Source organism: Pongo abelii, chromosome 8 (assembly GCF_028885655.2).
Source record: "Pongo abelii isolate AG06213 chromosome 8, NHGRI_mPonAbe1-v2.0_pri, whole genome shotgun sequence".
Classification (NCBI taxonomy): Eukaryota; Metazoa; Chordata; class Mammalia; order Primates; family Hominidae; genus Pongo; species Pongo abelii.
In genome coordinates, this window is record NC_071993.2 from 112182686 (window position 1) to 112210246 (window position 27561).

A 27561-nucleotide genomic window follows, 5' to 3' on the forward strand; every position below is an offset into this window, starting at 1 on the left:
CCTGAGTGAACATATTAGTGTATCAATTTACAGTATGGGGAAAGACCTGGGAAACACAATATAAGAAAATCTGGGAAAGAAGCCAAAGAAATGTACATGAAAGGAATGTACCTGTGAGGATTGCAAAACAGAACAATCTGAACAAGTCTGTAAGTCCTGACTGAGCACCTCTTCCTGTGTTCTGTCCTGAAATGAGCACTCTGAGATCAGTAATGGATATCTCAAAGAGTTGGAAAGACCAACAACATGGACATTCTTAGAGGCTCAGGGTCAGTTAGGCTGTACACATGGATGATGCTTGCATGCTGCTCCATAGATCAAGCCTGAGCTTGAATTTCTATGCTTACTAACTTTCCAGCATCTCTTGCTCCTGTTGTTAGAATGTTCCCTCACAGGCCAGGTGTGGTGGCTCATGCCTGTAATCCCAGCACTTTGGGAGGCCGAGGCAGGCAGATCACCTGAGGTCAGGAGTTCGAGACTAGCCTGACCAACATGGAGAAACACTGTCTCTACTAAAAAAGTACAAAATTAGCTGGGTGTGGTGGTGCATGCCTGTAATCCCAGCTACTGGGGAGGCTGAGGCAGGAGAATTCCTTGGACCAGGGAGGTGGAGGTTATGGTGAGCCGAGATTGTGCCATTGCACTCCAGCCTGGGCAACAAGAGCGAAACTCCGTTTCAAAAAAAAAAGAAAGTTCTCTCACATTTTATAAACTTCCACACTTTTATTTTTTCAAGCAAGAGAGCTCCCTAGAATATCAACCTGCTGCTCTTCCCTTGCTGCACTTTCCTAAGTCATGTCCAGGTTAACCAGCCTCAGTTCTTACACCGCAGTTTGGGTAGATGAAAGTGGTCTTGGATCATATTGCCACCTGTATTAGTTTCCTGTGGCTGTTGTAACAAACTTAGTGGCTTAAAAGAACAGACATTTATTCTCTTGTAGTTCTGGAGTTTAGAGTCCACAATCAAAAGGTCAACAGGCCTCTACTCCCCTGGGGCTCTAGGGGAGAATTCATTCTTTGCTTCTTCCATCTTCCTGAAGTTCCAGGTGTTCTTTGGCTTGGGCTGCATAACTCCAATTTTGGCTTCTGTCTTCACATGGCCTTCTCCTCACTGCGTGCTACTCATCTTTGTGTCTTTTATAACGATGCTTGTCATTGGATTTAGAGCCCACCCTGATAATCCAAGATGATCTCAACTCAAGACCCAATTTATAAGTGCAAAGATGCTTTTCCCACATAAGGTCACATTCACAGTTCCAGGGAATAGGAAGTGGTCATATCTTATTGCAGGTTACCATTCAATGCAGTGTACCGTCTTAGTCACTCTCTTCTTCAGTGGTCCTTAAACTTTAGGAACGATGAACCCCTTTGAATAATCTGATAAAATATATGTGATTTTTCTTTACAGATGAGTACATATGTGCCATTAAGCACTTTTTTGTTTGTTTAAAATTTAAGCAGATTCATACTTCACCACCACTACCAAAGCCCAAACATGTGCTGTAGATTCAAACACTCAGTCTATATCCTTCTTGAATGGTAACAGCCAAAAGCAACCACAATTTTCCTGGTGATCTGGTTAATGTCGAAAAAACCAGGTTATTGCCTCTTTGGTTCTAGATAATACATATAATTCTGTTAATGCATTTCAAGATCACGTTAAATATTTTATGTCTCCCTGAAGTGTTCGCATTGTGTGTGGAAACTCTTAAGCTGCTATTATTATTACTATTAAACCTGAAAAGTACCAAGCCCCATTTCTTTTATCTGGTACTTATGTAATTACCATGGAGAGGATCTAGCTAACATTTCTCCGGGTTACATCACACCTTATTAAATTAAGCCTATCTCTTTAGTCTGTCTGTCATGACCTTATTGAGTCTTGCTTCTGCCACTGAGCATATTGAGGGCTTCCTCCAGCTTTATGTCATCAAAAAAATTCAATTTCCAATGATGACCATTATTTTCATGTCTTCAAGTCATTAATAAAAATGATGAACAAGAAAGAGCAGACAACAGAACCTTGCAGCGGACTACTCACACCTCCCTCTTGGTTGATTTTAATGTCTTCATTGGGTACTGTTCAGCCACATAATTTTACCAAGCACCTGGCTCATATTTTCTCAATCATTTTGTCAAGATTCCTATGACAGACCCTGTTCAAATGCCATGCTGGTATCCAGGTAAATCATGTGCTTCACATTTTCCTCTTCTGTCTGCCTAGTAACCTTTTAATAGAAAGGAATGTGATTAATCTGACATGATGTTTTTTGTGATCCAGGAAGTAAATTTGAACTATGTGGAGTCAACAGAAATATATGGTTTAGCATCATTAACATCCTGCACTAGGAGTATTCCAATCAGGGAAGACTTACTGCTGGAAGTGGTGTCTGAATGCGAGAGTTTTGAAGGCTGGATAGAGAAAAAAAAGATATCCGTCAAGGTCTTCTCCCACTGTTTTTGTTTGTTTGTTTGTTTGTTTCGTTTTCCCTTGATGAGCTTATCAGTTTAACTGTCCTCTCTTCAAACAAGCAAAAATGTTTGATAAGAGAGAGCTGTTTTGTTAAAGATTTAAAATGGACTGACTGACCACTATGTAAAATGAATTCAGAGCTAAGAAATGGAAATACCTTAGTGGATGACCTGGCATCGATGAATTGGATTTGGAAACCACTGGATTTAGCAAGACTACAAGAGAACAGAGAGAACCCAGGGAGAGGGAGTTAGGTTTGCTTTGCTCCACAGTGTCAGCTGCATATGTTGGGTATTCTAGGCTCAGAGCTTCTCCTACCCCATGCTGAGCTTAGATCCACACAAAACCCATGTAGTTGTACTAAAGGAGAGATCCTGTCTCTCTTTCAAAGTCTGCTTAATTTTCTTTTAGATAAGGCTCTAGGTTTTATTTAACTTTTATCTGAAGCACATTCAAAATTGATCCTGAGATGTATTGTAAATTGGATGATCTACAAAAGCAACTCTATATTCTTCCTCATTTCACAAGTTTTGTCAGTCTGTACCTTTCCCATAAGCGTCCTCATCTATTAGAGAGCATAAGAAAATGACCCAGGAAGAGAGTTAATCTTGTAGGTGTCACCATAACAGTATCTGAACTTGGACAGAGGAGAATCCAGGGCTGGTAGTGTGATTAAGTCTTGCTGAAATGGAAGCCATCCAATTCCTTGAAAGACTTCAGTTGTTTTAAGTTCACAGCATGATCGGTCTCCCCTTTACATCACTATGATAGATGTCTTGCATTGTAATTGCAAGACACGCCACCTGAGTAGAGTATGGATGATCAGTCTTTTTTTTTTTTTCTATTTTTCTAGAAACAATTGATCATTCATATTTATAGGGCAATCAACTGCTGGGCTTTGAAAAGGTCAGTATTGATTATCTAAGTCACAGATGGTGTGCTTCTTTACTATACATAAATATGGGTTCCTTTTATGAGTCTGCTGTGATTTTTTTTCTTTTTAAGGAAGGAGGAGGGAGGGTAGGTATTCACGTGCGTTAAACAATGGAATTTCAACTAACACACTTAAATTCAACTAGGACTTTGCAGTTGGCATAGTTGTACTTTAAATTAGCAAATTCACTCCTTCTACCCCAACACATATATGTACAATCCGCTTTACAGATGAGGAAACTGAGTCCCTGTCCGTGGACATGGGTAGGCAAAATGCCAGTGCTTGCATTAAGGAGAAATGGGAAGGCTGTGTATCTAAATCTGAACAGGGGTTTTATAATGGGTGGTGAGTTTGGGACTACCAGTCCCAGTTTTTTTTCTTTACTGGGCTTTCTATATTTTAAATGCTTCCTGTACTAGACATATATTATTTTTCAATTTAAAAAATGGTTGATTTGAAACCCACTGTGAATGACATGCCAGTTGATTGAATTGTATGGATAGTGGGCTTTCTCCTCAATGGCCCTCAAGGAACTCACTTTGGAAGAACAACTAAAGTCCAGGCTGCAGTGAATCTCTATCTCCTTCCCAGTTTCTGTGCATTAGTGACTGACTATGGGACCTTCTCCACTTGTGTCTCCCACTCCTCCCCTAAACACTTAGAGTTTTTGGCCACTTCAGCCTCCGCTCCGAGTGGCAATTGGTGAAAGTGGACTACAAATCTATCTTCAGCCGGCATTGCACCAAAGAGGACTATCAGACCTGGCACCTGCTCAATCAGGTACACCCCAGGGAGGTGGAGTGCTGGCTTTGAGGAGGAGGAGCTAGTGCAAGCCCGGTTGGGTCTTATCTGAGCCTTCCTATTTAGGGGAGGAAGGTAGTGGGTCATCTGAGGATATGGGTGTGGATTTGGAGAAAAGGGTGAAACACACTCAGGTCCAGTAGGGCCAGATGATATTTAGGAACTATCTCGCACCCTGGGATCCTATCTACTAATTGAGGTCACTGAGCTGCCTGGGGGAAAGGTGATGATGATAACCTGGGGTTTTAGCTCTATCCATGGAGAAATGAGCTTTTTACAGCTAGAAGGCCTCCAAGAGTTGCTCATTTTATCTGCCAATGTGGAAGGCGAGAGCATTTCTCAGACTAACCTGAAATAAGGGACCCAGAGCACTGGGAACAGGTCCACTGAGAAAGGGTGTCAGGGTGGGTAGGTCTAGCAATGGTAGATATTTACTGCTGTGAGAAATAGGCAGGCTTCTGCGTTCTTCAGAACCACTGGGTCCTTGTAATTTGTATCAGCTTCTCCTTTCTTTGTTCTTGACTGGGAATTAAGATTTGGGCATGGTCGTTTATCATAGAGAAGGAACATTTTGGGTCAACTTCAATTTCCCTCTGAAGACAATGTGAAAAATGTGCCAGAAATGGGCTCCTTTCCACTAGAATTGCTACTGAAGCCATTTGGGCAAATGTACCTGGTGGTCTGCAAAGATGCCTGGAGTCCTTACATTCTCTATGGAGGTGGGGCAGAAACAGGATGATGTAGACATCACTGGCTTGGGTGGGTGGAGGGTAGAAGTGGGCCCACCTTCCATAGTGTTCCTTTTATGTGGTAGTAAAAGATTAGCACTTTTATTCTTGAAACTCCTGGATCATTACTGAGAATGAGACTGCTACGTAAAGTACCTAAATGAGAATGAACAGGCTAATGCTTCTTGTTGACAACTGGTTTATTTCACCACCTTTTTGTTTTTCTGTCTCTCACACTATGGAATTTCTCTCTAAGGGAGAGCCTTGTGTCATGGGAGAAAGGAAAATATTCAAGAAACGTAAGCCAGGAGCTCAGTGTGCCCTGGGCCGAGACCACTCAGGATCAGTGGTCTCAGAACCCTGTGTCTGTGCCAATTGGGACTTCGAGTGGTGAGTTGTTTGGCATTTCATTACCAATTCCAACCAGGTCTTCACCTGTCTGTGGAGTGGGGTGGGGTGAAGATGAAGTTAGGAGAGGAAGCATGACCCAGAGATAGGAGATGTATCTGCTGGCCTGTGGGCCCAACCATCCCAGTTACTGGGCCAGATGGGAAGTCTGCATCCCCGGAAGGAGGACAGGCTGAGGCACTTTCACAGAGAGAGTCACTGCTCTATCAGAGCAGCATCCCTCGGGGGGCTTCTTCTCATCTGCATTGAGCAGCTGTATTGGAAACTACTGGAGAAGCTGGGCTGGGCATTGACAGAGGTTAGAGAGCTACTGCCTTGCTGTTGCCTCCAGCCACATGCACTCTCATTGTGCTCTTCCACGTGGCCTCTCTATTATTTCCTTTTTCTCCCCCTAATAACAGCAATCAACAACCTTAAATCTCACTTAATGAAATTCAAATCTCACCTATAGACAATTACTCCCAAATTTCCAAATATTTACCTCTAGCCCTGGCCTCCCCCTTCTCTTGGTTGGACACATATGTGTCTGGCTATCTACTCAGCATTCATCTCCTCTTGATTCACTACCAGGGATATCAAACTTAAGGCAGCCAAAGCAAAGCTTTTCTTGAATCCCCCTCATTGGAAGGAGTCCCTTGCCCAGTTTTTCCAATTTCAATAAAACACACAGCTATCCACTCAGTTGCCAGAAGGGCTTGGTTTCTCCTTTCCTTTCACTGTCAGATCCAGGCCATCTGCAAGTCCTTGCAGTTTCTACCCCCCAAACACATTCTAACTCAAATCACTTCTTTCCATCTCGCAGCTGTCTGTATCACTCCAGGAATCGAACTCTCTCCACGTCCACCCTTGTCACTTAAAATTCATTCTCCTCACAGCAACCGAGATGGTATTTTAAAAACTCAAACCACATCTTATCACTACTACACTTAAAATACTCCAATATCTTCCCCCTCACTTAAAATCTAATCTTCTTTCCTTAGTTTCCTCCATTGTAGGTGATTTGGCCCTGCAATTACCTTTATGTCTAAATTCCTTACTGTTCTTACCTCATTCACTGTATTGCAACCACATTACCACCTCCTGCACCTTTATTAATCCCGGCTCACTCCTAGCAGAGGGAGCAGAAAATGCAAGAATTTCTTCCAAATCTTAGTATAGCTGGCATCTTTGAGTCACTCATGTCTCAGCAAAAATATCAGCTTCTCAGAAATGCCTTCTGAGACCACCTAATCTCACCTATACCCTGGCACAGTCTAGCATATCCCTGTTTTATTGTCTCCTTAGTATTAATTGCCATACAAAATGAACATGTTTTTGATTGTTCTACTATCACCTATCTTTCTCCAGTAGAATGTAAGTGCTGGGAATGCAGGAGTTTTAGACTTTCCTTGTTTCTGCATCCACAGTGCCTGGCCCACAGCAAACATTCAATAAAGAGTTGTAGCATGTTTCTGAACATTGTTCCTTTTAGGAGGGTCAAAAACCTCCCCAATTCTGGGAATGGGTACATAGCACTCCGATCCCAGCTGGATGAATTCTTCCTCTGCATCACAATAAAAAGCTAAAGTTCAATTTGATTATTTTGGTAGCCCATCTCAGCTTTGTCTTTGTTAAAAGACAAAACTAAGGGATTGGGCATTGGCCTCTAAACTTGGGAGGGGCAGGGCAATGATAGAGCTGCTATTGGGCTTATCTGGCATCAAATAGCCAAAGTAAGTCCAAGTGGGCACAGAGCATCTGCCCCTGAATGGCAGCCTCACTCCTTCCAGCCTCATTTCATCCAGCTGGTTTTTTAGCTTGATTTGTACTAGAAACTATCCTTTGTTTCCCACTTTCTGCTAGGAGTATAACTGGAAGCCAGAGGAGTGACTCTGACTGCTCTCCACCTGTTCTTTATCCTTAAACTCATACCTGGGAAAGCATGGCTTCAGTGAAATTCATGAAAATGAGATATACTAAATGTAATTTAAATTTGACTAGCAGAGTCCTTTCTGTGACCATTTTGAGCCCTTGGCAACAAAGTATATTTTCACATTGTGAAAAATATTTTCAATTATTAGTCACAATTAAGCAAAAATAGTCACAGCAATGAGTGCAGTAGGCTACTCAAAATTATGGCTTGTGACATATTGATGTCAACCTGAATATTCAGAATATTAATTTCAGGTTTCCTTATGTCCTTCTGCAGACTAACTCCATTGAGGCACACTGTCTTTGAATTTGTCGTGATACATATTCTCCTGTGTCTCTGTGTGCCATAATAGACCCTCACCCATTGTTGGGTAGCATCACAAGTGAGAAGAAATAAGAACTGTAAAGTATTTTCTCATCGTAATTCCATTAACATTTACTGGTCTGGGCAAAAATTCTAGCACTGATAGTCACAGTTTTTGACCTTGGCAAGTTTTCTTAATCTTTGTGACTTCATCTCTACAGCTGCAAAATAAAAATACATAACATCTACTTCGTTGGGTCCTAAGGAAGAATACATGAATTAATATATTAATATACATCATTAATATAGATAAGACATTTATCCTACTGATGTATAACATAGAAATACAACATAGGCTAGCTATTGCTGCTACTGTTGCTACTGTTGTTATTCTTACACCCTAGGGTTAAGTGGTCCCTGTGGTATTTTTGCAAGTAAACCAGAACTTATACATCCAAATAAGCACTGTTTTCAGAGTAGTATCTTGGGGTCTTATCCATTTACTTCAATACTGTTGGCATTGCTCAAAGTATTTCTGAACCCTTCTTTAGGGAGTGCTGTCAGAATCCATCTATAAGTAAAGCATGGTGGGAGAGGTGAGGGGGAGCCTTTACAAGGCCTTCTGTGGTTCTCATACTTGCACTGGTAGAGGTACCATGTGGATCCAAGACCCTGTAATGTCAGGATCTTTATTATTGCCATTTTAATGAGAAGAAACATCTTGGATATAGGTTACTTGATCAAGGTTACATCCCTAGGAGAGAATGAGCTGGGGTTCAAGTGCAGATTTAGTTAAATTCCACATTCTCTTCTCTACACCCTGCCATTTCTCAAGAAATCAAACAAGTCTTTATTATTTTAGATTCATTTTGCTTCAGAAAAAAATAGTTTCCAAGTTTAGTTACTCTAAAATTAAAACTCATCCCCAAAGGACTTGGGTTTACTGCTGTTGAGGAAATATAAGGTAGAATGTTTCCTCAACACTGAAACAATTTCCGATGAAGTAGTTTCGACCATTGGTACTAGAATCATAATAGGTGTATGGTCTCCAAAAATATTTTATAGAATTTTTTTTTTATATATAAGGTGGTGTATGTTTGCATTTCTATAGCCAATCACACTTCATATTAAAAAGAATATAGAGAACCACTTGAGTAGAGTAGAGAAGTAGACAAGGCTTGATGCTGGGTTTGTGGTCATAATCTCAGAACACAAACAAAAAAAATCACATGGCCTATAAAGTTTTTTTTACTACTACTGAGTAGGGGAGAAGTTGTTTTTGATTACTGAAATTTCTGAATTATTTACAGTGATTTTTGGGGGGACAATGAGACTGAATATTTGAAATTGTCTTTTTGTTTTTAAGTTAACTTCAATAAGCATAGTGATTGGTTAAAAGATACAGTTTTTCCATCAAATACAGTTTGTCTGTTTGCTGGTCTTTAATGCTAATGCTAGAAATCAGCATACGGCATATAGCCTTGTCCGCTTCTCAGTGGTCCTCTCTAGCAGGAAGTGTTATTAGCTAAGGCATCTGAAATACCCAGTGCAGTTAGTACCAGTGATTATCATGCACAGTCCATTTAGATGTTTCCCTAGGCCAAATCAGGGCAGGTTCATTTGATTGATCTAGGAAAAGTTCAAGCCTCAGAGACAGCCGAGAGAGGGTATCACCTAGTTCAATCAGTTTGGGAAGGAAGAGTAAAGGCTGGGGAGGATGAATTAAATGTCTTCACTTTGGTGGAAGAATTGAGGACTGCAACCTTGGTTCACAGAGGGAAGATATTTTCTACCTCTGTCCCTCTTCTGCAAGAAAAGAGGAGGTTTTCTAGATTCTCAGAAGCATTTATTTGTAGCAAAACGTTCACTTCCACAACTTTCTCCAGAGCAAGTATCAGTAATAAGTATGAATTCTGCATAAAGATCGATGTTTCAACATAAAAGCCTCATAAATCCGCCAGCCTCAAGCGTACCCTAGAGAGCCACTTTGCAGCAACCTCCATCATGGCGCTGGAGAAAGACCAGGAACAAATCCTTATTGAGAGTAAAGTTTGTTAGAGACCAGCAGGCAGTCAGAAAAGGTGCACGAGGGGGCTCCTCTAAAGTCACATGAGGGCTCTTGAGAGGGAGTAGCACTCCAGGAGACCTGAATTCACTTGTTCAGTGAGAAACCAGGTTGAACCAGAAATTATTATGCCCAGGAGTTCTTTTCTTTCACTCATTCACCTAACTTCTCACTCGACGAAAACTTTTACTGAGCCCCTACTATGTAAGCAGATGTTTTACCACATCTTTGAGATGAATTATCTTAATCTTCTCAATGAAATCCCAGAAGGAGAGTCTGCTTATAGACATTTTACAGATAAAGGAATGGAACACAGAGATGTTAAGTAATTCACTCAGGATAATATTATTCTGACTTCAGAGTCCTGAGTCTTAGTATGTATTACTGGCTACTTCCATGTCCCATATGGCACTATATCCACAAAGCAAGTTTATTGAGTGGTGATGTAGAAGACAGGGGAGGAGTTTTGGGGGTGTCACAGCACATACATTCAGATGTATCTGAAGTACATTAATCTAGTGGTTCCCCAGAGTAAGCCTGAGTACTCTGCCTATGGAGCACAAGCAAGGATGTGTTTCCACAGTGGACAAGTGAGAGGATAAACAAGACAATAACATTGTTATTTACAAAATATACAAAACATACAAAATTTACAAAATATACAAGAGTTATTGCACTAAAAGAAGGCATAGCAGAAAATAATGAGTATAATTAAATGCTGAATTTTGTGGTCCAAAGCTGTCATAGTCACATGTGGTTATTTGCATTAAAATGAAATAAAAAATGTTATTCCTTAATTGCACTAGTTAGGGACTACCATATTAGCTTAATATAAAATATTTCTCTTATCATAGAAAGTTCTATTGAACAGCACTGGTTGTGACTGTATGTGCTATAGATACACAAAACAAAGAGAACAAAAAGATCACTGTGACCTGAAGTAATCATGGAAGGCTTCCTACAGGAGGTGGTGGTGGGACTATGTAGACTTCCTGCTGAGGAAGAAAAGGAAAATAGGCAGTACTTCAAAGAAATAAATAAGAGACTAAGAAAACATAAACCTAAAGAAAACATTAGATTAGGAGAAATATTTGAGGAATGATTGTTGGATTTTCCAAACATTTTCTGAAATAGTTGGGATATAATTGTAATCTTTCTTTATGGCTGTATTTGGGCTTATGTCTTAGCTAAATGATGATGTTAATGATTAATCCATTGTTTTTGTTGCTGTTGGGCCTGCTTGTGTTTGTTGAGTGCTCACTCCATGCCTACCAAGAACCTCTATCTGCCTAATCCCAAACCTACCATGCTACCCTGCCTGCTAAAGTGGAACAGGATGCCTGTAGATCACTAGTACTGGAATCTCAACTGGCAGATGGGAGGATGGAGAAATGAGAATCAGGGAGGCTGTGATATGGCTGTGAGTGGTCTGAGAGCCCCTGCAGCTTGTCTGGAAGAGACCATGACTTCTTGGTTGTCTCCAAGAGTCTCAGAATGTCATTCCTGGGGACTAGGGGCCTCCTTAATGAGCCAGTGGGTGCCCTATGGGATTGGACTCATGCTGAGCAGGGATCAGGAGTCTCCATTATCACCTCTGCCACTGTCAGCTGTGTACAATCTTTGGCAAAGTCATTTCTCTTCTTTTTGCTTTTCTTTTCCAGTCTACCAACTTAGCAGATTGGATCCAAGAATGAAAGTATCCCTTCCTATTTTGGCATGCAGAGGTTTATTATTATTATTATTATTATTATTATTATTATTATTATTATTATTATTTCTAAACTGTCCTGGCTATCCCTCCTTTAGAATCTAAGCCTTTTCCCTGGATGGGATTTGGAAGACATACAGGTTCCCGGAAATGAAAAAGTTGTCCCTAAACTTTTAGAACTTCTAAAGCTGTTATAGTTGAGAAAGACATAGAGGTGACTTATTTCTTGAAGGAAAATGTGTGTGTGTTTGCAGAATCTGCAGCAGCAGACTTCCCTGAGGCAAATCAAACTTTCTGGTGCATTCTGTCCAAACCTCACAATTCAACAGAAAAACGCCTTTCCCCAGGAAGCTGGAGCAACAGCTGGAGCTGCTTGTTTGTCTAAATCATGCAGGCTTCGGAGCTGGGAAGGAGGTTGGGCTGTATGAGATATTTTAATATACATTTAGGAGAAATTAATGAAGAAGTCCACAACTTGGAGGCAGCCAGTTTCCACTAATGTTGTTAAATATTAATGAAATTCTTTTACTCTTGGAGCAAAGTAACATGCCTGGTGCACCTATTAAAATTACTGCATTTCTGACAGGTAGCAGAGCTCAACAGAACTGCTAAACATGGTTATATTTAGCAAAGACCATTAAGATGTTTCTTTCATTCTTAAAATTGCTTGAGAGAGAGCACCCTTCCTTCATAGATTACCAGTAATCCCTAGGGTTAATAGGACATTCAATAGATTTACCTCAGAAAACAACTGGAGAATTTTTGATAAGTAGTGAGGATACACCACAGCCCAATAGTTCCACAGATAAAAAATGCTTAGAAATAAGTAATTCAGGCCAGGAACATGGGCTCACACCTATAATCCCAGTACTTTGGGAGGCTGAGGTGGGCAGATCACTTGAGGTCAGGAGTTTGAGACCAGCCTGGCCAAACGGCGAAACCCCATCTCTACTAAAAATACAAAAATTAACCAGGCATGGTGGTGGGTGCCTGTAATCCAAGCTACTCTGGAGGCTGAGGCAGGAGAATCACTTGAACCTGGGAGGCGGAGGTGTGAGTGAGCTGAGATCGCGTCACTGCACTCCAGCCTGGGTGACAGAGTGAGACTCTGTCTCAGAGAGAAAAAAAAAAAAAAAGAGAAATAAGAGATCCAGTGGTGTGCTTGGAAATATTTAACTGCTGGCTCTCTGGGAACAAACAAATTAATACTCCCTGATTAATGGTATCTGCTGATCATCATACATATTCCCATCATGGCAGATTTCAAACTACCGACCTGACATGAGTGAATGCAGAATTGGGGAGAGATAGCTACTACCACAACATTATATAATATTCCCACCATACAGATACATGGATGTAAAGCACCTCAATAGCATGGACAATAGAATGATAGAATATTTTAATATAATATATATTATATATAATAATAAAATATAGCAATCAAGAATGTATGCTTTAAGTATTACCTTTGTAATATAATTTATATAATTGAAATTTCATACAATTTCATTTTTAATAGTGGCTTTGTTTAACAACCATTAATTAGCTTGCAAAATTTCTGAGATGTTAACTGTGAGCTCTCATGGGCTATTACAAGCTGGCACAACACTGAGTCCATATGAATTGTCAGACTGAGAGATCTCCAGTAGTTAATCAGAAGCCTTGACCAAAACATTTACTTGGCAGAAGTGTCTCTTTCTCCTTCCTTCCTTCCAGCTTCATTTAAACATGCCAATATAAGACTGATCTCAAATTCCACCTTTCTATGTAGAAATCCATGATTATTGTCACATTAACTCCACAGGAATCTGTTGGGCACTTGGGGCTACTCTCTGCAGTCCACACTGTAGCATCAGTTATGGGCCCACAGTCTTCCTGCAGAGATAGATGTAATGCAATCATGTAATGCAATGGGATATTTTTTTTTTCTTTTAAGACGGAGTTTCACTCTTGTTGCCCAGGCTGGAGTGCAGTGGTGCGGTCTTGGTTCACTGCAACCTCCACCTGGGTTCAAGCGATTCTCCTGCCTCAGCCTCCCAAGTAGCTGGGATTACAGGCTCCTGCCACCATGCCTGGCGAATTTTTGTGTATTTTTAGTAGAGATGGGGTTTCACCATGTTGGCCAGGCTGGTCTCAAACTCCTGACCTCGGATGATCCACTCGTCTCGGCCTCCCAAAGTGCTGGGATTACAGGTGTGAACCACTGTGCCCAGCTGCAATTGCTTTCTAATGTAATTGGAATTCGTTTACCCAATAAATATTTAATGCCTGAAATGTCCTAGGTACTGTTCCAAATTCATATTGGCCAAAAACAAACAAACAAACAAAAACTGAAAATTATCACTGCTCTTTTGTAGCTTCCACTTATAGTTACCAACAGGTTATGACCCCAAAGATTTTGTCTAGGGAACCAGCGATGGCCTTCTATGACCTAGATATTAAAGAAGGATAAGTAGGAAACTACCAAACATAGAAAAAAGTGGAATGCTTCAAGCCTGAGGGATTACATATAAAAAGATAAAGAGGGTTGAAAAGGCTGGCTAGAAGTGTTCAGTTAAGAGTTTTATGGGAAGATGGGTAAGAAGGTGGGGTGGGGTCAGACTCGGAAGATATTGTGTATGAGCTCATTAATCAATTGGTTCTTCTTAGCTCTACTGTTTAGTGCCGTGCTGCATATGGTTTTATTCTGTTCTTTAGTCATGTTTGGGGTATGCTGTATCTCTCCCCCCCAAAGACTGAAAACCCTTTGAGGACAAGGATTGTCACACCTTTTTAAGTTTTTTATTATTATTATTATTTTACAGGGCAGGGCACATAGTGAGTTATAAATAGATGTGGAATTAAATTTAAATTTTTAGTCCCCTCTCCCCTTCATTCCTATTGTAGATATACACACAGAAAATTTGCCTCTGTTTTCATTGGACTTCCACAAAATCTTGGCTCAAAGAATATGCACGAAGCAGAAAAAGGAAAGGAGTTGTGGGTTCTGAGAAAGCAACTTCTTTTCTGCTGCTTTATGTTTTATTAACACTTAATGGATTAATATTTATATGTCCAGTTTATTTTGCCCCATCGGTGCGTTTCAGAAAACCCTAGGATGCTTAACTTAGAAACGTGAATTCAGCCAAGTGAAGCAACCCTCAATGATCTCTGGTTGGCTACAAGAGCAATAATACCTTCTACCTACTTTATTGTACTTCTGCTTTGACATTTACACACCCAGGGGTCTTCTGAAACTCCAAGAAGTAGGGAAACACTGTTTGGACTTCAGATAGGGGACCTCCTTTTCTACACTGCTCTGTTACATTCCCATTTTGCATCAGGGAGAAGAGGGGAAAGAAATCGTAGCGGACTTTCTTTCTTCATTTTATTATGGCTAGGATTTTAAAGAAACACACAAAAAGAGCTACAGTGTAGTTTTATTTTATTTTTAGGGAAATAGGGGCCTTTGTTTTATCTAGTCAGGAAAAGTTTGAATGGCTCTATGTGTCCATGTGAATGGACATGTACATACTTGTTTCAGAGAGGGTGAGTCATTGTCTTTGTTGTCATGTACTTATTTCAATAATTCTACTGTGACTTAAAATGTACTTTTAACAGCATCCTCCACATTTACTCCCCAGCCAATGTACCTGCCACATTATTTATATCAATACCTTTTTAAACCTAGAATTTCTATTTGCTAAGTTGCTATTTTGTTCTGTCGACTGGACTCCAAATGATATGGAATTATTTATAAAGCTAAAAGTTCATTTTCAAAATATGAATATTTGCCCTCACTGGGGATATTTAAAACAATGCTTTATGACTTTCTGGATGGCAATAGGGAAATGTATATGTTTGTGTGTGCCTGCGGTTATTTTAGCATTTGTACATATATACTACTATGCAATATTCATTTTCCTGACAGTGACTATGGGTATGAGAGACATGGGGAGAGCCAGTGTGTCCCAGCTTTCTGGTACAATCCAGCATCCCCATCAAAGGACTGCAGCCTTGGTCAAAGCTACCTTAACAGCACTGGGTAAGTAAAACACCTACAGGAACTCAGCTCACTGTTTTCCTGTTTCTCTAAACTAGGACCAAAGGAAATGCATTGCTATTGAATACAATGGAGTGAAGATAGAGTCTGTTTATAACAAATGGCATTTAAGGGGAAGTGAAGAGTTCTTTAGCTGAGAATATCTATTTGGGGAGCATCAGAAGAGATTTCTGATCAACCAGATTTCAATACCTTTCAATATTTACTTATGAAAGACCATAGTTACTGTTTTGGTTAACCCTTCTCTTCTAGAAGGTTATGTAGTCTTATTCCTTGACACTCAAGTGAATTAAATTCATACAAGTGATGTGCAGATATTACACTACTCTCTAGTGAAAGATGAACTGAAACTCTCTGACACTGACGCTGAAAACTTGAAAATTCAAAAGTTCTATTCTAGGAATTCCTGGAATAAAAATGTCAAGGACCCCTTTCAGGAATTCTCAAATTACATGTGTGTTTATCTCTTTGTTCATGTATTGGTTACTCTTTCGGATGCTTGAAAAACATTTTCTTGAAGATTTGTTGTCTTGCCCTTTCCTTTGCTGCCTCTATAACCAAGAACGGATTTGGCAAGTAGATGAGTGGTTTAAGACAGCACCTCTCAAATGTTAATGTGCCTATCAGTCATCTGGGGATCTTTTTAAAATGCAGCTTCTGATTTGGGAGATCTGGGGTGGCAGTGAATTCTTCCTTTCTGTGAGCTCCCATGTGATGTCAGTATTGCTGGTCCCTGGACCAGAGTTGTTCTGGATGCCAGTCTTAACTCTCCCAATGGATCTTCTGTCATCTCAGTCAAGTTATTCATCTTCTCAATGCTTTTGTCATAGCTAGTTGTAACATAATGTTGAGTACTATCTATCTAACTGATGTCAACAAAGGAAAAAATATGATGAAAAAGAAGTGCTGACTGGTCTGAGATACTCTGAAATGCATGCCAACTATTTAGTTCTGGGAGGGCTATTCCTGGAGCCTGAGCTAAGGCTCAAGGATCTTTGCTGTTATTTAATTATAGGAGTCTAGTTTAGGGACTTAAGGCATTCAAGTTGCAGATCCAACAGCATGAACTTAAAGAGATTGTGGTGTCAGAGAACAAAGTGCCAGGAAGTTTGAGGAAAGGGAGTATTATGTACACAAGTTATTACCTGGGCCACCAAATTCCCAGCCAGGGCCTAAGCTGAATGTGATTGCAGGTTAAAACAGAATTATAAAAGAATTGAATTAAAGCATTTCATAGGATCATGTGACATGTGTAGGTAGACCACACTTTAAGCAACTTAGGTATGCCAAAATCCCAAATAGCTAACAAAATAATTCAGGAGAATGAAAGGGAATGGCAATTAAAAAAAAGAAAACAAATATGCTACAGATGTCTACCAATACCTCCAGATTGTGTAAATGTTGGCTTATGTTTACAAATCATCAACCAGCTTGAGTTAATGGCCAATTGAGGTCGAAAAAGAAGGGTAGATGATATCAAGTTTGAGTTAGGACATGGTACCCACTGAAATACCTATCATCAGTAAAAACTGAGTGTCTTGTAACTATACATCCTGAGAAAGTATAAATTGATTACAAATCTTGACTGTCTAGACCAGTGATGACCAAATTAACTATAATATGAGGCATATATGTAATTTCAGATTTTCTAGTAGCCACATTAAAAATGTAAAAAATAAGATGACATTAATTTTAATAATGTTTTCTTTAACCCAAAATTTCCAAAATATTATCATTTTTTACTGGCACACTAATGATATTTCAAGTGCTCAGTAGCCACAAGGTGAGCTACCATATTGGCTACCATATGGACAAGTGGTGCTATGTTAACCAGAATAACTTTAGACCCATTATAAGCTCAGTTGACAAAAAAGATGTATATATGCAAGAAAATATATCATACTTTGATCTGAGACAGTAATGACATACAACATTAGCTTAATATCCCCTGGGATCTCTGAATGGAGGTATAGTTCAGCAGTGGGGTGGCAGGGGGGACCCAGGGAAAATGTCAGGTATGATAGAAGACTAATATCATTCAAAAAGAGTTATAAATTTCTCTGTTTTTGAAACCACCATAGGAAGGCAACATAGATGCATTTGTTAATTATTCTTGATATAGTGAGTGAAAGAAGACAAAATGTAATGGGCATGTAATGGTGATGATGATGGTGATAATAATGCTGCTGGTGATGATGGTGGTGATGGTCATAGTGGTGGTGTGTTTCTTTCATATGGTTTTTTTTACCAGAACATTTGTTTTTTCAGTGAAGCCTTATAGATGGTCATGTGCCTGGAAATATGCCCATCATGCAGATCAGGGTTGTAGGAAAGCTCTTGGCTTGACTTCATATGCTGGGGTTGGTGGGCAAGGAAGATGACATGGTGTCATTGTACATAATGATGTCCTTGTCATAGAAGGTCACAGTGCTTTGTCAGGTGATTTTCCCATGCCAACCTCCTCCATAAAATAATTTTACATAGTGGGATAGTGAGATTGAATAGGAGTTTCAATTTTGTGCTTCTAATCTGGCATTTATGCTGAGTGGGAAATGAAATATTAGCAAGGAGGAAAAAAATGTGCTCTGAAATAGCCCAGTGGCTCCACAGAAAGGGCTATTAGGCATTAGGGGAAGGAATGATGCCCTGGAGGAATAGGGAAGATAGGAAGCAGCCTCCTGATTAATCAGAGTTAGAAAAAGTCTGATGTTCTACCTGCTTTCTGGTACAGAGAAAGCTGGAGATGGCCTCTGGGAGATAGAAACAGGTCTGTCCCTCACAAGTAGAAGCACCTGCTTTTCCCATTTCCCTAGTCCAGTGAGTCTGCCTCCTCTTTTGTTCTGTGAGTCAGACATTGATTTTTCTTGTCTGGTTTAGACACTGATACAATCTGTGGCTCACCAGGTAGGATCAATAATAATGTTTAAGGAGTTACTCTTCCCAAGATGGAGGGATAGCAGGTCCTCAGCATTTGTTCAGCTTTGTAAATGACTGTCTGTCTTTTTGAGATTTGATTTCTAGGGGCCGCTGTGTGAAGCACCTGTTTTGCTCTTGCTCTCTTACATTCCCTTTATAACACACACACACACACACACACACACACACCAGCAACAACAACACAGTCGACACAAACCACTATCAATTGTCAATTCTACTTAGGTATCGGCGGATTGTGTCCAACAACTGCACAGATGGGCTAAGGGAGAAGTACACTGCCAAGGCCCAGATGTGCCCTGGAAAAGCCCCTCGGGGCCTCCATGTGGTGACGACCGATGGGCGGCTGGTGGCAGAGCAGGGGCACAATGCAACTTTCATCATCCTCATGGAGGAGGTAGGTGCTCAACTGGGTCTCTGAGGTCAGAACTCCCAACCAGACCATTCCCAGAAGGGAAAAAGAAGATCTTACATTCCCACAGACCCCTGCACCGAAGTCAATGGTGAGAAGCTGAAATTTCTGGAAAGAAGACAGACAAGGGTGAAAGAGGGCTTAGGGTATTTACTGACCCTCCTCCCTTTATCCCACAATAAAGACCCAGTCTGCAGTGGGAGGCCACTTGCCTCTGGAGCATGCAGATCTGGATATATTCTTCAGGGTCTCCATTAAAGTCTGCTTTGCTGAGAGAATATTTATTACCATAAGACCATAAACTGTAAACTTGGCCAGAGGAAGGAAATTTGAATTTTATCTGTTGCTTTTAGGAGCCTCTTTTGCTTTATTCTGACCCTTAATCCCACTGATTAGAAAAGCCCACAAAGCTTTCACAAGGTCTTGAAAGTATGAGCATGAAGATGGGGAAGATTATTGAAATCCTTTAAAGTTATCTTTATAAAGAATGTTGTATTAGTTGCTTTTCTATCAGCTAGATGCTGTATTCTTTCACTTTTTTAGTGTCTTCTGAAATCTGGGCAGTAAAATCAGACTACATACATTGATTCCAGTATGGGAATATCTCTGTTGTCTGATTCTTTTATAAGCTGTTGAATTGCTTCCGATACTAGGGCATTTTAGGCATTCTTTGCTGAGTGGTAGAGCAGGAAGGCTTGCTTGATTGACACAGCCCTCTAAATTTATATGCAGATTGCTCTGTGCTCTTGAGATCTTGGAAAGAAGGCAAAACAGGCCAGGAGTCTTTTTTTTCACAAGTACGAGCACTTCAGAAATCTTTAAAGTCAGGAGCACACTGGACAGAGTGGTGAAGGTTCCTTATCCTAGGTTGACAGATTTCTCAGCCTTCACTCACAGCAGGTGCTTGAATTAAAGGACTTTAAGATTCAGAGGAGGTCATTATCACATTTCCACTAGGGAGTTTCCAGGACCACAGCTATAAAAACCTTCTCTTGAATGGGTGTGAAGAGCCACGATCTTATCCATTTGAATTGCCTCCAGTTCATTTCCACTTTATATTCACAAACTCAAGGATAGTTGACATTGTGTGGGGGGCAAGAGAGCACCTATCAATATTTCATTCACATCTGGGCTGCCATGGGGGAAGAGATGGAAAGTGAAACTGTGATCAGTGCACATTCACTGGGCAGAGAATTGGCTCATAATTCCAAAATGATGTATTTCTCTCTTTATCACTCATCTTCATATATGAACAGAGCAATGCTATTCTTCATATAGGATCTTTGTTTTGTGGTCAAGTGCATTGTGTTGATCCAAAGTGTTGGCCCAATATAATGGTGGGGTGGCAGGGGGGTGGGGACCAAGAAGAATGAGGTTCAGCATAGGCCCTTAAGAAGCTAAATGTTGGCTTGGGGTGGTGAGATGCATTCACCTGAATCATTGGCATCATGTTACCAGGTAGTACACAGAGAGCTCTTTCCAAGAGACAGAGATATCTGTGAGCTTGGGACAATCAGAAAAGGCTTCAGGGAAGAGGAGGCTTAAGTAGATTTAGGGAAGTCCAAGGATAAGAGAACAAGGGTATAATTTTGGGTGGTATACAGTACTCATCTGTAGAATGGGAATCGCCATCCTATCCCTGCTGTTATTTTGCAGATGGCATTCTATAATATGTATTAAATGCGTAGCATAATTCTGGTAACGTAGCAAATACTCAAAATAGGAGCAATTACAACTATAGCATGGCAACTGAGAGCATTATTATTGAAACCAGACTGGGTCTGGAACCTGGTCTTCCTGTACTCACTATGAAACTTTGGTCTAACTACTTATTTTTGTCCCCAGACAAATGGGGACAAAAATACTTTCTATAATATGGAATTATGAGGAGACTACTTGCTTGGCACTAATAAAAAAACCTCAGTAACTATTAGCTGCTACTATGATTGCAATTATTATTATGACACAAAAGGAGAATTAAACTATGTATGTGAGGGAGTCAGTGAAACCCTTGGCTTCCCTTCAGAACTTTACAGAGGGTCTAGCTTGCCCACTATTGCCAGTGTCATACCAACTCAGGTTGCCCCGAGCTTGGGCGATGAGGACAATAGGTCCATAGTGCCTGCCCATAGTACCCTGTGGATCAGATAGGAGTGTGATCATTGTGTTGCAGGTGTTTCAGCCCTTTGGGAAAGACTATGGGTCATCAGAGGTTGATGCTGAAGCAACAGCAGGAAGCATCAGATAGGAGTCTGGCTGGACCAAATAAATTGACCTGTCTGCTATGCCATCTTGCAGGGTGATCTCCAAAGGACAAACATCCAGCTCGACTTTGGGGATGGGATTGCTGTGTCCTACGCAAACTTCAGCCCCATCGAGGATGGCATCAAGCACGTGTATAAGAGTGCGGGGATCTTCCAGGTGACAGCCTATGCAGAGAACAACCTTGGCTCAGACACAGCTGTCCTCTTCCTGCATGTGGTTTGTAAGTAGGAGGCACCAGCCCCGTTTTCCCTTTCTTCCCAGTTGGCAACTTGCTCTGTTCAGACTTCCTAAAATTCAGAGCTGAGACCAGGTTCAGTGTGACTACTACAATTACCCAAACCAAATGGTGGAGATATGTACTCATCTGTGTTTCTGAGTTTTATGGTACTGAAATAGATTGATTATTTTGAAGTTAGGATAACATATTACCAACTGGGCCCTCCTTTTCAGCACCACTCTGCTCTGATATAAATGTGTGCGTGCACACACATTCAGGTAAAATCTCCTCTCTTCCTTTTGGAGAATCCTCAAAATGAAAAAGATAGAAACAAGCCATCTGGTTGATAGTCTTAGGCTCATTCTCAATCTATTATGAATGAAGACTGCACAAATCAAAGTCAACTGTTATTTGTGTTGTAAGAGCCAGAGAAGGATTAAAGAAACACGTTTAGATATTTTTAATGTAGAACTAAACACACACACAAAATTAATTTTTACATACAAGGTTACTGCAAGTTCATTCTGTTTTGACAATTCTAAGAACTCTCCAAAAATATTTTGTTGTGCTTGAATCTATTTCATTGCTATTGGCTGTTGCTTGGCACAAACCAAAAGAACAGTTGGTGTTCCAAAATATTTCATTTGCGCTGGATGCATTTTATGTATTTTCTATTCTAGAATTTGATGCATGTAAACTGAAACTTTAATATTGTGATTTTAGGATGTCGGGTCGAGGAAATGTTGTCATGGGGCTGGGATTGGTTTCCCACATGTGTATCAGTGATATTCGTGGGTCTAAGGACTTCCATGGTTCTTACTTACATACCCCACAATAGTTTCCAGGTAATATGCTACATATGGTGAAAATCATAAGTTCTGAAAGAGTCTAAGTGAAAACAAGGAGCACCCTCCTATTAACAACTCAGTGATGGCATCAACTCTATCGTATAAACAACCTACACCTAAGAGGTCCCTGGCAAACAGTAAGCTAGCTAGTCTCCTGGCTCTCCAGTCACAATGCCAGTAAAGGGACCAAAAGTGATAAGGGATGTGTGTGAGAGGAGACCTGGATTATGTAGCTCAATCATGTCCCTAAAAATGCCAGGCTACATGGCCATGAGATAAATGATTTCATCTCTGGATCTCCTGAACTCCAATTTTAAAATGGCTTAATTCTGACTGCTACCTTGCCTCGTGGGGCTTTTGTAATAGTAAACACACACAAAACACCCAATCATTCACTAATTAATTTAACAAAAATTTGTTGAAGTCTTAAAATATGCAAGGCACTCTGCTAGGCACTAGGAGGTAACAATGCGGATATGGCCCTCCTCTTACAGAGTTTCCATTCTGGTGGGGAAGTGGGGTGCTGCTACAAATGAGCCATAAATAGGCAAAGTGGTGAGAACCACACCACATCAACTACAACCATTCTGTGTCAGAAGCACCAGGTCAGAAACCCAGGTGGGTGATGTGCACGGTGTTCATGAGCCCAGGCTTTAGAACAAGGGAGATCTGTGCTTGAATTCTGATCACATTCCTTTGTTAAATGTCTACTATTGGTCAATGTTCTTAGCCTTTATAAACCTCCAATTTCTTATCTTCAATGCTGGCCAGGCGCGGTGGCTCACGCCTGTAATCCCAGCACTTTGGGAGGCCAAGGCAGGCAGATCACGGGCTCAGGAGATCGAGACCATCCTGGCTAACATGGTGAAACCCATCTCTACTAAAAATACACAAAATTAGCTGGGCGTTTTGGCACAAGCCTGTAGTCCCAGCTACTAGGGAGGCTGAGGCAGGAGAATCGCTTGAACCTGGGAGGCGGAGGTTGCAGTGAGCCAAAATCATGCCACTGCACTCCAGCCTGGGAGACAGAGCGAGACTCTGTCTCAAAAAAAAAAAAAAATATATATATATATATCTATCTCTCTTATCTTCAATGCTTAGCTAAAAGGGAGGCTGTGAGAATCAAACTGGTGTGCATGTGTTGGATATCCCCAAGACCATCACCAGGTTTGGTGATTCACTAGGCAGACCCACAGGGCTCAGCTAAAGTTTCACTCATGACTATGATTCATTACAGCGAAAGGGTACAAAACAAAATCAGCAAAGGGAAAAGGCTTAGGGGGCGAAGTCTAGAGGAAACGAGGCAGAAGCTTCCATGAGTTTTCTCCCTACAAAGTCACACAGGACACTCCTTTATCCAGCAATGAGTTGTAACATGTATAAAAAGGCTGCCTAAAACAGAAACCCTTTAGAGACTCAGTGCCCATAGTTTTTAATGGGGGCCAGTCATGTAGGTACCCTCTGCCTGGCATATACCAAAACTCCAGATTCCCAATGGAAAGCATTGGGAATAAACCATACTGTTTGCAAGAACAGTTTAGGCAGAGTGAACCACTCTTATCAGTTAACCGTTGACTGGAAACACTCCCAGAGCCATGTTACCAGATACCAGCCTGGGGCCAACTTACATGTAGACCTTCCTAAGGACAGCAATTTCAGGTCCATGTTATTTTTTGGCACAGTGTGCGGAATGCTGCCTATCACCCAGCTTGGTGCATGATAAATCAGAGTATTTACTAAGTACTTCCTATTAACTTTGTACCCGACATTTTTGCTGCATTTAAAAATGAAGACAAAGAAGGAAAATGAACTTCACATTCCTCTATTCCAAGGACTTGCCCCACCCACATTTCTGATTCTGCCAAGAGTGGGCCTTGCCTTCAGGGTGTGACAACCAATGTATCTTACTGGCAAAAAACACAACAGCAAGGAACAGGTTTACACTGTGGCTTATGTGCATGAGGGAGGAAATGTTCCTTGAAACTTTTATCATGCTCATAATTCCCTCCAAATCAATCATGGCTGCATTTTCCAGACAGTTTTTATTGTGGAGACTGCTCTTGGCCTTACCTTGGGCCATTAGCTAACAAAAGTAGTTGTTAGCGGCCCATAATAACCAATCTCGCACAGATTATTAGATTTTTATCAAAAGGGGCCCTATTTGACAGTGAGGAATTTAGGAGTTTTCTCTGTTCCTTCCTGAATCTGCTCAGCTCTCATCTCTTCTCATTGATCCTTGGTTTGTCTCCACATCAAAGCCCAGGGGTCCTGGCTCAGAATCTTTGCCCTAAAAAAACCTGCTATATGGTAGTGTTCTTTAGGATTATTTTTAACCAAACATGCTTGTCCTGAAGCTGAATAAATGCAACCATGAGTGATGGTCTTTCAAGTTGTGAACGCCACATCCTTTTTGTGTTTGGTGTGAGTTTATGGAGAAGGGGGTCTCCTTTTATCTTCTTGGGTATCAGAGGACCTGACACTGTCAGCTCTCACTGAGCCAAGGCCCTCAAGTGACAGAAAGCCAAGAAGAAACTCAAGGCCATGAACCATAGCTGCATCACTGCTTAACTGTGGAAGATCCCAGGGTTCCCATGAGGTGTGTTGGGGAATGGGCTTCATGCTTTCTGGAGGATAGCAGTGAGAACAGAAGCAGTGACTTTGAAGGTAAAAGGGTCCCCTAAAGGGGTCCCTTTCCTATGGAGCCCCTTTAGAAGTTTTTCATCTCCCCCCTTGGATGTGGAGAAAGAAGTTTTTCATCTCCCCCCTTGGATGTGGACTAGCCAGGAGCCCCTCCCCACAGCCTCTTTCTCTTCCCCATTTATCAATAAAACACAAACTATAAAGGGACATAGGTTAGGTAAACTCCTAAAAATGAGTAAATAAAGCAATCAAAGTATCCATTATTTTCCCACATCTTGTGCCTTTTTACTCTCATGAACAAACAAATCATACAAAAATAATAACAAAAAATTCCTTATTTAAAATAAGTCAACCTTCAACCAGACGTGTGTCTGAATTGACAAAGTTGAAAGTGTTTGCTAAGAGAAATCTTGAGATGCCATATGTTTGGGGTCAAGGCAGAGAGCTTTAGGCAGAAAGCATTCTCAGACTGTAGATACTCTTCCTTTTAAGTATTCAGTTTTATTTTATGTTTAATTTTTGTGAGTACATAGTCGGTATATATATTTATGGGGTACATGAGATGTTTTGATACAGGTGTGCAATGTGAAATAAGTACATCATAGAAACTAGGGCATCCATCCCCCTCAAGCATTTATCCTTTGCACATACACTGGCCTGGCTTGTCTCCACACCCAAATAGCAGTCACTGTCCAAACACTTTCCCCTTCAATATAAAATTACCTATGACACAGAATATGTCCAGTTAGACTCAGGAGAATGCTCACTGAAGTCCTTAGAGGGACTACTACCCAATGACAGATAGAAACAGTGATGGCAGTGGTGGTGGTGGGCAGTAGTGGTAGAAATCATGACATTCTTTCATTAATTGTATGGTACTTTAAACAACCACATAACACTTTCATATGTTCTTATTAATATAAGGAAGGCAGAGCAAATGTTGTCCCTTATTTTTAGAACAAGGTAATAGTCTGTGTAGGATTAAGACTCGTAAGATAAAGGAAAAAATCATATGGATACATTTATGCCAGAGTTGAAATGAGAAACATTCATGTTTTCTTCCCTTTGAACTGACTTGTCTCCTGAATTACCAGGGAAGCAAATAAGGATGGCTAGATGGCCTGAAAAATGCTCCACCAATAAGAATTCAAGGCCCCTGAGACTTTGCTAAAGTTGCTTATCAGCTTAAGGAGATTTTGGGCTGAGACAATGGGGTTTTCTAGATATACAATCATGTCATCTGCAAACAGGGACAATTTGACTTCCTCTTTTCCTAACTGGATACCCTTTATTTCCTTCTCCTGCCTAATTGCCCTGGCCAGAACTTCCAACACTATGTTGAATAGGAGTGGTGAGAGAGGGCATCCCTGTCTTGTGCCCGTTTTCAAAGGGAATGCTTCCAGTTTTTGCCCATTCAGTATGATATTGGCTGTGGGTTTGTCATAGATAGCTCTTATTATTTTGAGATATGTCCCATCAGTACCTAATTTCTTGAGAGTTTTTAGTGTGAAGGGTTGTTGAATTTTGTCAAAGGCCTTTTCTGCATCTATTGAGATAATCATGTGGTTTTTGTCTTTGTTTCTGTTTATATGCTGGATTACATTTATTGATTTGCATATATTGAACCAGCCTTGCATCCCAGGGATGAAGCCCACTTGATCATGGTGGATAAGCTTTTTGATGTGCTGCTGGATTTGGTTTAAATAAGCAATGGGGAAAGGATTCCCTATTTAATAAATGGTGCTGGGAAAACTGGCTAGCAATATATAGAAAGTTGAAACTGGATCCCTTCCTTACACCTTATATGAAAATTAATTCAAGATGGATTAAAGACTTAAATGTTAGACCTAAAACCATCAAAACCCTATAATAAAACCTAGGCATTACCATTCAGGACATAGGCATGGGCAAGGACTTCATGTGTAAAACACCAAAAGCAATGGCAACAAAAGCCAAAATTGACAAATGGGATCTCATTAAACTAAAGAGCTTCTGCACAGCAAAAGAAACTACCATCAGAGTGAACAGGCAACCTACAAAATGGGAGAAAATTTTCGCAACCTGCTCATCTGACAAAGGGCTAATATCCAGAATCTACAATGAACTCAAACAAATTTACAAGAAAAAAACAAACAACCCCATCAACAAGTGGGCGAAGGATATGAACAGACACTTCTCAAAAGAAGACATTTATGCAGCCAAAAGACACATGAAAACATGCTCATCATCACTGGCCATCAGAGAAATGCAAATCAAAACCACAATGAGATACCATCTCACACCAGTTAGAATGGCAATCATTAAAAAGTCAGGAAACAACAGGTGCTGGAGAGGATGTGGAGAAATAGGAACACTTTTACACTGTTGGCGGGACTGTAAACTAGTTCAACCATTGTGGAAGTCAGTGTGGTGATTCCTCAGGGATCTAGAACTAGAAATTCCATTTGACCTAGCCATCCCATTACTGGGTATATACCCAAAGGACTATAAATCATGCTGCTATAAAGACACATGCACATGTATGTTTATTGTGGCACTATTCACAATAGCAAAGACTTGGAATCAACCCAAATGTCCAACGATGATAGACTGGATTAAGAAAATGTGGCATATATACACCATGGAATACTATGCAGCCATAAAAAATGATGAGTTCATGTCCTTTGTAGGGACATGGATGAAATTGGAAATCATCATTCTCAGTAAACTATCACAAGGACAAAAAACCAAACACTGCATGTTCTCACTCCTAGATGGGAATTGAACAATGAGAACACATGGACACAGGAAGGGGAACATCACACTCTGGGGACTGTTGTGGGGTAGGGGGAGGGGGGAGGGATAGCATTAGGAGATATACCTAATGCT

General features: G+C 40.6%; 1 protein-coding gene across 3 annotated transcripts in view; it reads left to right on the plus strand.

Moving 5' to 3' along the window:
* SORCS3 (sortilin related VPS10 domain containing receptor 3) overlaps positions 1-27561 on the plus strand; it is a 631492-nt gene that overhangs the window by 561048 nt on the left and 42883 nt on the right. For 2 of the 3 annotated variants that reach the window (XM_054522832.2, XM_024253734.3), the window contains 5 exons: positions 4070-4187; positions 5193-5326; positions 15246-15359; positions 18537-18708; positions 21022-21208. In XM_054522832.2, the coding sequence (XP_054378807.1) occupies positions 4070-4187; positions 5193-5326; positions 15246-15359; positions 18537-18708; positions 21022-21208 (725 nt within the window). The remainder of the gene's footprint in view (positions 1-4069; positions 4188-5192; positions 5327-15245; positions 15360-18536; positions 18709-21021; positions 21209-27561) is intronic. The other variant, XM_054522833.2, reaches the window with a different exon arrangement.